The 13,768-nt window shown below is 43.0% G+C and overlaps 1 protein-coding gene across 5 annotated transcripts in view; it reads left to right on the top strand.

Moving 5' to 3' along the window:
• Window positions 1–281: 281 nt before the first annotated feature.
• The window catches only part of pou2f2a (POU class 2 homeobox 2a), a 67,091-nt gene continuing 53,604 nt past the window's right edge, over window positions 282–13,768 (top strand). The window contains exon 1 of one of the 5 annotated variants that reach the window (XM_051076049.1): window positions 282–412. In XM_051076049.1, coding sequence (XP_050932006.1) covers window positions 298–412 — 115 coding nt within the window. In that variant the 5' untranslated portion in view covers window positions 282–297. The remainder of the gene's footprint in view (window positions 413–13,768) is intronic. The other 4 variants (XM_018672302.2, XM_051076047.1, XM_051076051.1 and 1 more) reach the window with 4 other exon arrangements.

The raw sequence follows: 13,768 nt of genomic DNA, 5'->3' as shown, positions 1-13,768 counted from the left end.
CACGTCGAGGGTGAGAGATGGAGAGAGAAAGAGGGACAACGAGGGACAGAGAAAGCGAGAGAGAGAGAGAGAGAGAGAGAGGGAGAGGGAGAGGGAGAAATGGGGGACATGAAAGGTTAGGGTGTAACCATATGCCCCACAAACATCCCTACCGCCCCCTCACCTCTAACCCCCCCACCTCCCCTCAGTTTAATGCTGAGCCCCCAGCCCAGATCAACCGCCCCCCCCCCCCCCCCCCCCCCCCCCAACCAGCCACACACACACACACACACACACACACACACAGGCCCCCCTTACATGCACCTCTGCCTCCCCCGTACCCTCTCCCCCATCTTTTTGCTCTCCATCCCTCTCTTGTCCAGACAGGCTGCTCGCATGGCGGGGATGGAGACGTTCACCGATGGAAGCACTGGTAAATTTTCACATCCGCAAAAAAACAAACAAAAAAGCAAGAGAATGATTCTAAGGGGCGGGGTGGGTGGGTAGGTGCCTGGGTGGGTAGTGGGGGTGACTCAGATCTTATGCATCCTGCAGACTTAACTTCTTTTCCTCCATGTGTCTTTCCACCTTTCCTCTGCTCAGCTGTACTCCACACTCCCCTTTCCCCCTCTCAAATCACAATCTTTCTGTTTCTCTGTCAGTTCAAAAAAAAAAAAAAAAGAAAAAGGAAAGAAAGATTTTAGTCCACTTGCTGGGGAGCCAGACTTCTCCTCGTGGCAGCGTCCTGGGGAAAGGCAGAGCAGAGAAAGGGAGAGGGGTAGAGAAATATCGGTCCTAATGATTTTTTTGTGCGGGGCTGGGCTTTTTTTATTGATTAGAAAGAAATTAATTCACGGGGGCAACCCTCGTGTTCTGACTCTCGCTCCCTCTCTCCTACTCTCTCTCTACCTCTCTCCCCCTCTCTCCTATCCTCCCTTGCTCCTTTGCACCGTGGACGAATAGCGTTGTGCCTCCTTTGCCTGCTCTGCATGTTGTATTACCGCGGGAATATTTGATTCGGAATATACTCTGTGTTATGCATATGCGGAAGTCTCGCTGCGGCTCTGCGACCTGTAATGCTTTTTCTCTCATCGCCTGCGAATGTCATGCACATTATTTGCCTCATATGAACGACGTGAGTGAATGATGTGGCTGTTGTTGTCAGTGTTGCTGAATGCAGTGGTTTTATGTTTGCGCGTGATGCCGCTCACATTTGAATTCATGCACATCTGGCAGCGTGGAGCATTGGGGAGGAGTGATGTGGAAACAGAGACAGCCATTTACACTATTTAGACTCTATTGTTCCGCTGATTCCTCTTCAGTCGTTATCCTCTTTGTTGTTTGATTCCTAATTGTGAAAGGCCAATGGCTGATTTCAGAGCTCTTTACTCACAGGTGGGTGGGTGCGCAGGCCGGTGCATTAATAGGCAACCTGTGTCTTAATTTGTGCATAATGTAGCCTGTAAAGACGGTGGTTTACGGCCATATTCACCCGCGGTGTGAAGGTTTTTAATCAATGTGGTCAATATTTGCTCGTCGGTATCCAGATGCCCGCAGATAGCACAATAACACCTCGGCTCGGTGAGGGTTGATCTGCCGCCGAAGGGAAATCGATGGACAGACTGAGTTAATTATGAGAAAATCAATTAAAAGGAGGGGATCTGTGGGCTTTATAAGGCCGAGCAGAGAGCTCGCACCGGCAGAGGAGAGGAGGAAAGGAGGAGAGCGGGCCAGTGGACACCTTCCAGCCGAGGCTTGCCTCTCTGTGCCTGGCCGCTGCGCTGCCTTCACGGCGCCCCGATGGCCATGGAACAAACTGGTGCCTTACAGCACTGACCAAACGCATTGCGAAGCCCCATGCATCCTCTCATTTGCCACCTAAATCTCACTTAAACACCCGTGGCTTAATATCTGCGATAGCATTTGTTCACGTTTATGTTTGCGCACTGATAGACACACACACACACACACACACACACACACACCTCACAGTGGGTGCACTGGTCCTGAATTATCACTGCTTTGGTTTGGTTCAAATGTGGCTTCCAAACACATTTCTGTCCATTTCTGCTTGACCTTTGCTCTCCATTAAAACGATACACACTACTGGGTCATATTTAGACTCATTAGTGCCTCGCCTTACTTTAACGTGCACGTAGACCCTCACACACGTTTACAACTAAACGTGTTGATGAGTGACATTTTGGTTTTTTTGTTTTTGTTTCTTTTTAATCTCTGATAACACTGTCACAAGGCCTTAGTGTCCCAGTATTGCATCTTTGCTTTTGGGAGGTAAATACATAATGTAGAGGGAGGTTATACAGACGATTTTAGCACAGGATTGTTGCACGGCACCGAGAGAGCTTGTCCAAGTTTGTAGGATAATTTGAAGCTGTGTGTGTTAATGTGAGAGTCAGTTTCATCTCGTTCTTATGTAGATGAATTTAGGAGTCATCTTGTATATGAAAAACACACGCAGCCTTAAGTGTGAAGAGTTTAAAGTCATCATATTCAACAGTGAAACGTGTGCAGTGTGAGCCACAGTGAACATAGGACTTGAACCCCATGAGACGTTTAGGTCAGCAGGCAGCTCTCGTTACGACTGCAGCTCTAAAACAGACAATTTTTGTTTTGTTTTATTTACCAGTCTTGCATTTGGATAATTTATTTTTTCCCCAGTTTCCATTTATTGCACGTCTCTTATTTGGCAAATGTTGTTGCATTAAAAGTCACTACTTTGTTGCATATTCATAACTGAGAAACACATGAAGTTACTTTCCACAGTGTTCAGGCGTAAGCCCTAAATTTATCTATAATAATAATAATATTGATAATACACGCATATTATTTTGTTTCACATATCCAGTCGTTTTTTTAATGTGGGTTAGATGAAAATGCTTCATTTGATGCTCTGTCTTTGCGGCTCGTGACCTCAAATAATAAGACTCATTTTAATCATCGTCAGTATTTGTGTGTTTTGAGTTCCAGTCTCTTTATCTTACCTTTATATTCCATTCTCTACCGTCTTATAACCAACGGTGTAATTTTAATATCAGTATACCAAAGTGTGTGTGTGTGTGTGTGTGTGTATGAATGAGTGTGTGTGTTAATAAGCTCCTCCAAATCATCTTCGTAATTTGACAGTAAATACCTTTTAATTTGTCATCTGCAAGTGGCTTAAAATACTGCTTGAAATTAAATTAAATGAAATTAACAGCGCAGTGAATTTGAATTGTGGTGCAGCTGTGATCTGTCCACACTGTTAATTGTTGCATAAAAAGCCAAAATCTTCAAATTGCTCCGTTATTGGTTGTTTACTGGAAACATCCATCGCTCGACTCAAAGTTATTGATCTCACTGAACACGTTTTACCTCATTTCGCAGTTTTAATCGATAAGTCTACAGGTGTTAATGTTTAGGCTTTGTCAGAGAATATCTAAATATAATGCAGATTGTTTTGCATATGAATATTTTAACACGATTCGGAGTTTTTTCACGATCGTTTTGAACACCGCTGCTCATCCTGCAGATAATCTAAAATATCCCCTCATGAATGTCGTATGCATATTATTCAAATTTTAAAAGCACTGCTTATTATTTGATTCTGCAGCATTTCAATCGGTATTTAGCTAAATTGAGATCATAATCTACACTCTACAGTTTGGGGAAGTTTAAAATAAGATTTTAATGTCAAAGTTATTTAAAATTCTTCACTAGAAAGTTAAGAAATATTTCAACAACAGCAGGCCCCCTATTTCATCTGCATCTAAATTCGTTTTTGGTGCTTTAGCTAACACAAATTGTAGGGTTATTATTTACCGGAATAATTACTTAAAATTTCGCCTTCATGCAAATATAAAACAGAACTGGAGGAGCAGACAGCAGAGAAAGTGGTGCAGTTTATCACCTTAGAAGAGAACAGAAACTCGTACGGACGTGTGCATATTAGAACAATATTAGATAATAGACAGTTTTTGTGATATAGTCCATGCTATATTTGAAAAATATGCAGGTGTGCGAAAAACGTTTGATTTTCTTTTTTCGGCAAAAATTGGAAAAGTCAGGAGGTAAAAAATGTAAAGTGCTAATTTACTCGCTTATAAATGTATCTTCAGTAAGGAGGAGATTTGTTTTAGTAAAACTTGCAATTTTACAAACTTTTTTTATAATAATCAGGTGGTCAAACGAAATACACAGCATAGTGAAAGGCTGCATAAAACTGTAGATCTGATATTCACCAATCTCTATAAAATAATCTTTTCATAATTCAGCATGGGTTTTTAACAGCGGTGTGTTCCGGGGAAATTATTGTTAATATTTTATAGATTATCCAAATAGGATTGAAGCGACTGTTAGAATATAAAGTCTGCAGATGAACTGGAGATGGGTTTTTTTTGCAGAACTGGCACCCTGACACCCTGTCCTGCACCTTATCAACTTGAAACAGACCACACAACCGATACATTCAATTTTATGGTTTATGTTAAAGTCTATGCAGCTCATTCCATAAACGGTTTATTGGCTCAGTTTTGGTGTTATACAGCCGGATCGCTGCAGGCTTTGATGTAGGTTTTTCTATACATTTTTTTGTTACTGGCCACTTCCAGTCGGTATCAAGCACCACAGGCCATACAAAATTAATCCATTTTCTGCACACGACTCCCTTCCCAAATGGTGTGGCAGCTCTCCGCGGCCCGGTGCACAATGCGGTAATGACCAGCAGGTCAAAGGTCGCTTGGCCAGTTCCTCAATTAAGGCGGAAAGATTGCAGTTGCACGATGCATCGTTTTTGTGATAAGAAAGGGCCAGCAGTGACCGGTATATACAGAATATATTAATACAGGCTTTGCCTGAATTGAAAACTTTTATTGTCTGTGTACTGAACACCACTCTGAAAAAATGAGTAGCAAAATTACATTTTAGATATATAACCTTTGTTTATGGTTGGTGTGGCTGTTGTGAAGTTTTATTTTAATCTAACTTATTGGATTTCACAGGCATATTTTAAAGGCACATTGCTACAGAGAAAATATGAAGAACAACCACAAGTCAAATAAATTTTTACTGTAGCCCTGAATGATCAGAAATATGTCCAAAGTCAGAGGAAAATCAGGAGTAAAAAAATCCTTAATTTAGGGTGTTTTTTTGTGCACGTGTGTGTTTTCAGGTTTCTTGTCCTATCTGTTTGTTTCATTGCAGAGTGTGTTTTCCCCACATAGTCATGTATCAATTGTGGTTATTGAATATTATCAATGAGCAATTCACAATCATTGCCGCATCGATTAGCTGATAAATGGTGGTTGGATTAATCATCCGCAAAGATCCTGTCGTCGAAGGTGCTGTCTCTCTCAGCCTGACCACTTGGCCAATACGGCAGCCGGTCAGACTGAGGCTTCACCAGCACAGACCCGGACTTCAATAAGTGACAAAAGAGAAGTGATAAATTGATCAAAAATGACCACAATAAAACGGGCCCTCTTGTGAGGCCACACATGTCCATTATGTGAGCGTGTCTGCGGGTTTGTGGTTGGAATACATCAAGGGCTCGGTGTCAAAGTTCAGCTTCATCCCAGACTGATGACCCTGCAGACGGACTGACCTTTGGGGGTCTAACAGCTGGGGGAGGAGGCAGCACAGTGGACCAGCCAGGGAAAGGAGAGAGGATGGAGAAAGGGGGAAAGATGAGAATCAGAGGAGGTGAAATTTAGGACAGAAGGGAGGATGAGAAAGAGTGAAGGGGAAATCTAAAGAGGAAATTGGCAGGAGGAGAAACACCACAGAGGACCTTGAATACATCCTTGTGGTTTTTGTCTATCTGTTCTGCTGCGGTCTCCCCTGGTTTTGGTGCTTGGCTCTGGTTTGAAGCAGTGAATTAACACCTGACCCCGGCTTATGACCCTACCCCCTTCCTCCTGCTACCCCCTCCAGATTAGCAAATATGTGCTATCTAGCCTGGACACACACTCATACAACCCACACATGCACGGCAACACAGAACCACAATCACACATGTACACACATAGCTACTTAATGTATAGAGAGTAAAAAAAGAACAATGCAACCCCGTGTACTTTGTCCACACAACCTTTGCACATCCCATCGTCTGTCCACCATCTAATTCCCCAGAGTGAAGCCTCAGCGTGTCACTGCTTGTCACCATAACGGTCAGTCTGTAATGACTACCTCCCCCCACACAATGACCAGGGAGGCAGACTCTTACCCCCCCCACACACACACACACACACTGACCCTCATCCATTTTACCTGCAGGACATAGTCCAGCTTCTGCCCCACTGCCACAGCTCTGGACTCTGGAAATGGACCCACCCTGGCACCCTGCCACACCCATGACCTCACTTTTGTCCGTACCCGTTTACACCTCAGCCTCTTTTTACTTCTCACTCCTTCAAATGAAATCACGCCGCAAGCATGCTAGTGCCGGGAAACAAATTAAAGGATGTTCTCTCTTCTTTTAAGTTAGTTTGATTTGATGTGTCAGAGGAGGCCTGTTCGGACAGTGTTTGCAGATTCACAAAAAAAAAAAAAAACAACCAAAAAAAACCCCATAAAATCACTGTAAACTATATCATTTAGTGGAACCACTGGTTTATATGGCTGTACACAGCGATGGTGTGAACTTACCTTTCATATAAATGGAAACTATAGTCATGATCTGTGTCGATTTAACCATGCTATAGGTGTAAAACAGCAAAAATTAAAACTTACCAATATTTACCAGCTACACTGAAAAAAAAATTACTAGCTGACAAAAAATAAGCAAATGTACCAGTTCACATCAAGTCATGGGACAGATTTAATATCACAGCAACATCAGTTCCAAATCTGCCACAGTGCCACTCATTTTGCAAATTAATTTCTCTACTTTTCATCTTTGCCAATTTGCCATTAATGTTCACTTTCTTTATGAAGTTTTTTTTTTCACAACTCAGTCCAGTCTTTAAAATGTCAAAAATAATGACAAATACCCTTCACAATTTGCCAGACTCTAGAGTGACATTACAGTTGGTTTATTAAGATAAACTCCAAAATCCACACATTATTTTCACTAAATATGAGACAGAGCTGAGATAAATTTTTAGCCTTTATAAAGGTACAATCAGCAAGTGATTGGTATTGTTAAATTATTAAACTGATTGCAAATAATACATTACATTTACAAATGATTACTATTTATTTTCATGACTAGAAGTAGTCTCTTTAATCAACTAATCAGTTCCTCAGCACTATTGTAGTGATGAAGGTTGTCAGAGTGAATCAGTGCAAAGTACTTGACCATTCATGGTATGATTATTCATCATTTGAGCTCTGTTTCTAACAATATTACCACATTTTTAAGGGATTCTCTACCCTGATGGTCATGGTCACAAAGCACTCACAGCATCCCGTTCATTTCTTCCACCCCCAGCATGAATCAAACTCCTAATTCTTGACAGTGTTAGAGGCGTGTGTTACACATTGAGCATCGCAGGAGCCTCCCCCAGCCTCCCCCAGGCTATTGTGCCGGATTGATGGCCGCTCCGGCCGATAGGTGAGGGTGATCTCGGCTGGGCTGGTCAGCAGAATTTGTAGTGGCCACCCTCCGCCTGTGAGTGTCAGCAGAGAGCAGCCGGTGTGTCTGGCTCGATTAGGTTTCCTACCTATCTTCCCACTGTGTCAGACAGAGGAGGAAGGCAGCAGAGAGGGGGAGAGCAGCGGGAAGTTGCCCAGAGGAGAGGGAGGACAACAGAGGAAGCAGGAAAAATACATCTTTTTATCCCTGCTCTTGCCGTCAAAAGCCCTGTGCAGTTTCTCTTTCTGTGTCTCTTCCTCTCCTGTTTTCTCCTCCTCTATCCCGCCTGCCTATCACTTTGTCCTTCTCTCACCCAAACCCCTAATCCTCCTCCTTTTACCCCACACTCATTCCTTAATCCTAAATCTCTTCTTCCCTCCCTACCAGCCTTTTTTCAATTGTTCTCCCTGTACCTCTCTGTTACCCACCTCCTCCCTCTTCTCCTTTCTGTCTATCGCATCTGAACATGCCACCTCTCAGCATAACCCTTTTACACACTCCAGATGACTGCAGCACACCTTATTTTCTCTTCTTCATCTCTTCAACCTTTTTTCAGTTTTTTTCCCCCTGTTGTTTTCTTTGTTATCATCCACACATCCTGTTCTTGCCACCGCACCTCTGCCCAGCATCTCTCCTCATTATGGTGCTCGCTGTTCACTCCACTGTCTGATTTAAATGTCACTATTGTCACCATCACAATTAATGTCAAAATAGATTGATTAGAGCTTTTGGCAAAATCATTTTTCTATGTAGGAACAATCACCACGCAGCTGTCACAATGCGCTCGCTACTGATTTTTTTTTCTCCCTGTCCCGAGCAAGCTCAAGCTCACACCAATTTTAGTCACTGCGGCCATTTTGTTGGATGTGATCAATTTTCTGTGATTTGGCCTCAGTGATTTGCAGCCCGTCAGGTTCTCTGTTGTGTGAGGGTTCAGCGGTGTTGCCATGTATAGCTCCATGTTTTCAGCCCTTTCCTCCTTTTTGGTTGTTTGGAGCATAATCATAAACTGATTTTCAATTATATATAACAAAATGAACTTCTTTCCCTTGCAAGATGATCATTATAAAGGAGAAAAAAAAAATACAAAATTGATGTGACAACCGTAGTGAAAAACCACTTTCACTTCCACAGTTTGACTTTTTTGTTGTGAGAGCAGGCTGTAATTTCACCCCTGAGTTTAACCACACAATGTTTCACAAATAGTGTTTCCGTGCCACCTCAGCACTGCTCATATTATTCAGATAACAAGAGAGCCTCTGTCATGTCCTACAAAATAGGATATGTTTTCTTAATCTGTCAATGGCTCCGGCCCCTGAAAGACTTCATTTTGGCTGAGCAATGAAAGGCTCAAAAACATCAATATGGCTGAGCAGGATAAGAAGAAAGAGCCATATTCCAAGTCTGTATCGCATACCCTCCATATCCTCCTATTTGTATGGTGCAGATATTGGGTCTCAAGCGAGAAATCAGGATTGCGTTCTCTCAGAATGGCAGCATCCGCCTGTTGAGGTGGAATAGGAATGTTATACGGAACCAATGCATCCAGACTTGCCTGGACATCTCAACAATACCCCTCCACACTTTCTCCCTCTCCCTCTCTGTTTCCTCTATGTCTCTCTCCCCCTCAATAAGTTTCTCGCTCTCCAACTCCATCATAACCAACAACAGTGTGGAGGAAGAAGTGTGGATTAGGCCTAAATGTAGAATCATGTCGGTCAAGCCATGACTGCCTGCCTCTCACGCTGGGTCCATCATGGAAATAAAGTCTGTGAAGAGAAAGGAAGCCAAAAAAAAAAAAAAAAAAAAATCCATTCCACTTCATACGCCTCTCACTTCCATTCTCTTTGTGCGTTTAACGTGTGAAAAAGGATTGCTGAAAGGATGTCAAGAAACAAGAAGAAAGAGATGGGAAAAGACAGACAGTTATCCTTGCTTTGCCTCGCCTGTCACACTACAATGTGCATGGCTGATAACTAATTCAAAAAACATGCATGGGCTGGGTTTAGCTTTTCAAATAACTTGTACATCTGAATGTGATTTAAAGGGATGCTTTGTATGCAGCTGCCTATGGCTGATCAGTGCTGTTCTTCTTGTCATGCTGTGAGAATATCACATTGGTATACAGTAATTCAGCACCAGGCGTGGGGAGCATTTTGCATTTTCTGTGGATAAGGTTTGGTTTTTGCCAAGTATGATGTATATGGATGGGGTTTGGGGCTCTGTATTGTTGGTCTGTAACTGTCAGTGCAGAGAAGAGAACAGCCTCAGCACTGCAGACAGTGATTTCACCGATGTACAGTTGCTGCTTTTGCCTCCTGCCTTTTTTCCCCCCTCACTCATCCTATTTTCAGCCTTTCATTTTTTACACAAGGGGAAAATGAGGAAGAACAAAACCAACATATGAAAACTAAAACATGACAGAGAGGGGAGGGGAGGATGGGGGAGGGAGGGGAAGGGAGGAGGAACAGAGGAAGGAGAGGCAATCTCAGAAAACAAGAGGGCTTTCAAAAGTAAGGGATGAAAGCTAGTCAGGCTGTTATTTTTGAAAAATGATCCTTGTGTAGTGCTCCTCTTAAGAGCCAGGTACATATTATTTTATCTTCCTGAGGAGCGAGGTGTTTTGGCACAAAAGAAACTCACCACTGGTTTCTTATAAGCTATTTATTGCCTTTAATGTGATTTTTGACAGTCGTATTTTTAAATCACTCATCAGCTTCTCCTGTGAAATGTTCCTCTAATCAGCTGTGTGCATTATATTAAGAAGTAACTTTAGAAATCCTCAAATTTCAGCTTCTGCTGTTTATTATCACAACATTTTGACAACCAGCTATTCAAAAATCCTCCTTTTATATGTTCAATTTATACATCAGTCTGAAAAAGCAGAATGCCACCGTGTTACAGGCAAACACACACTCTCCCTTTCTCTAACACACACCCCCCCTTTTCTTAATGGAGGCTGGTGCTGGCTGGCCAGTGGCTGAAACCTGAATTAGAGTGAAGCTGGCGTCCACACAGAGTCATTTTGAGTCCCCCCTTTGACCCTTAAAGCCAGGAATCCCACAGAAAAGATGAGGCACATGATGCAATGAGATGTGATGTGATAGAGAAGCTGGGGAAAAAAAAATCTAAATGGCTGTGACTGAATCAGGGGACACTGTCGAAGTCATCGGTCAGTCTAATTGTTAAACACCTTAATGCAGCCGCTCAGACGGATGCTTTCTTAATCACACTGCAAAGCCAGACGTGTATTTATAAAACACAAAGACTGTGTGGTTTTGTGAATATTTATAATTATACGTGAGATATTCTGTAAGATTTACAGTGAATGTTTCTGCTACTTAGACACAGCCTAACCCTTCAAAGAGCTTTTCAGCATTTGTGTGTGCTCAGATCTTAAGGAATTTTCCCCGTCATCACAGCAGTAAAGATGTTTGTATTGGAATGTGCCTCTGTGTGTGTGTGCATGTGTGTGTGTGTGTGTTCAACACGTGTCTCCCGTATCAATAGGTTAATAGCTGAGATGTCAGTTTCAGTGACTGGCTGATTAGTTGTGTGTTCACTAATCCACACTGGGGCGGGGAACTATTGGCTTTCCCATTGATTTTAGCGTGGTGAGCAGGCAGAAGATAGAGAGAGGGGAGATCTATTGATTGACCCCAAATTAGCCCCACCACCACCACCACCCACCAACCTGTTCTGCCGTTCCCGCACTCAGCCGCAGCTTCCTCATTGGGTGCCTGCGCTGACAAACATTTGGTATGATTGGACGCTTCGACGGGGGAGCAAAAAGTCTCCTTTTTGATGTCGCTGATTTGGAAGTGTTGTGTGTTGTTTGTGATTCTGCTGTCAGTTGATTGGCCGTCTGGCAAGGATGAGTGCTGCACTGTACTGCGTTTGACCATAGGGAGCAGCTGGTTTGGATGCCTTTGATGAACCAAATAGCACCGCTTCCAGAGGGAGGGTATTACTTTTGTGTTTCTGATCACAAACTGTAACCTTATTTGTAACCCTCGGCTCTGTTACTTGTCACGTTTTGTTTCTGGAACAAACGGCAGAATATTCTCACAAAAACAGATGAGAAATGTGGCTGTTTCTTGCCTTCCAAACCCTTCAAACTTTTCCCTTTCTCCTCTGTTGTCCTTCATGACTGTCACCACACTGCATCATATTCCTCCTTTTTTACTGTTCTTTATCTCCATTCCTGTCCCCAGCTCCCTGCCTTTCTCCGCCCCTCCTTCCAGTCCCTCTTTCCTTGGGTCTAAGCTTTGAGCTTTTTCTCCTGAGCCTTTCCTTCCCATATATCACTCCATCTCATCCCTCTCTGTCTGCCTCTGATATTCCTCTTTAGGCCTCCTTCCCTCCGTCACTCTCTCCCCTCTCTCCCCTGTGTCTATGTAAGCAAGAGAGAGGAGGTTGTTAAACATTTTTCTTCCCTCTTAATTGTTTTGACTGGGCCGATTGGCATCCCGATTAGGCCCATTGATTTCCTGGCGCTAAGTGCATTGATTTTTAAATTTCTTATTGATCCCCGCTCTAAATCTCCTGCACACTCACTCACACAGTCTCACCGTTGCAGGGGCAGAGATGGAGAAAAGGATTGCGAGGAGAGAGGAAAGAGAGGAAGAGGGGAAAGATTGGTGTTAGGTAAATACACTGACCGGTGACAGTGTAGTGAATTAACAGAGTGAGAGAAGAGGAAGAAGAAGAGCAGGAGGTGAGGCAGGAAAACAGAGTTATGAGCTGTAAGGGGGAGGCTGACTGAAAAAGCTTCCCAGCACAGTGCAGGTAGATGCATGCCGTGAAGAAACAAAACGGCAAACAGCACTGATAGATTCACATTTAAAGTATTTTTAAAGCACTACATCAAATCTAAAATATATTGTTGTGATTTAAGCCTTTTAATCTTTAACACGTCCGACTGGATCTGCGGCCAAGAAGCTGTAAAATGTAAAGAGAATCAATAATTTTGTAATTATAACAAGCATGAGGAGGGACTGGCAGTGAGTTGCCGGCCTGCTAGTCACCCAGATGGAACATGTCCATCTGTGAAGAACGAGTCACTTTACGGTTGTACAGAGGTTTACGAGGGATAGACAGATATTGGAAATGTCAGAGATGGAATGGAGTGTTTTGTCTTTGCCTTGCTATTTCACATGGTCTGCAGAGCCTACTGGAGACGTGTGTGTGTTATTTCTGGCTTATGACTGTGTTAGGCTTTAGAGGCCCTCTGGACTCCGAATCTTACATGCCCACTGGTGTTTCTCAGAAGGTGGTGGACCTAATTGGCTGTATCCGAGTCTGTGTGTGCGTGTGTGCGTGCGTGTCTCCGTGCACGCTTGACTGTGAGGTAAACCGCATGTGAACTAAACTACGAAACTACGTCTTCCTAAGTGTGCGCAGAGGAACATGTTTTTACATCTGCGTGTGTTTGACCTTTCCTTGTTGCTCTTCATGAGTGTCAAGGCTCAAGTTCAGACATTCAGTTGATAGCATTTTCTTTTTATAGCCTCCATACTTGACCAAATTGTGCTAACCTTTTCTAAAGTCATTTACTGCTTTTCTGTCTCAGTGTGCAGTTGAGTGCCTTGTGCAACACACAATATATGGACCATATGTAGCATTACTGTGTTGCAATTACAATTTACTCTCCCTAGATCCACTTAAGATAAGTGCTTTCAAATGGCAAGTAAGGCAAAGCAACTATTGTCAGCAACATGGGAAAAAAACCTTCAATATCACTGTCGTCCTCAGAGATGATGTAATGCTGCTGTGGTGACATTAAATGTATGATGTTTTAAAGATTGCTCTTTAATAGCTGCATGATTATGGTGATGGTGCAGCTGGCAATGACAGTGGTGATGATGACGCTGGCAGAGGAGACTGTTTTACTCAAGCTTTCAGTGTTTACACTTTCAGCCGACAGTTTGCATCTACAGAAAATGTAAAATAACATATTATTTCATAGTAGTGTGTGTGTTGGCAGGACAATGAGAGATAAAGTGTTTAAAATGCATACGTTGGGCTGAGCCGCTGTTTGCTTTGAAGTGATGGGGCCTGTGTTTGCTCTGGTGATAGGGACGGCCTTACAGCACACACTGTCACACGTGCACATACACACACGCACATGCTAGTTTTGAAAAGGTGTGGATAGATGGAGAATATGTGTCTTTGCTCATGTGAGATTACACATGTACAAACACACACTCACATGCAGGC

This window comes from Lates calcarifer, linkage group LG15, assembly GCF_001640805.2.
Source record: "Lates calcarifer isolate ASB-BC8 linkage group LG15, TLL_Latcal_v3, whole genome shotgun sequence".
In the NCBI taxonomy this organism is placed as follows: Eukaryota; Metazoa; Chordata; class Actinopteri; family Centropomidae; genus Lates; species Lates calcarifer.
The sequence above is the reverse complement of the archived record's forward strand: the minus strand, read 5'-3'. Positions and strand labels throughout refer to the sequence as shown.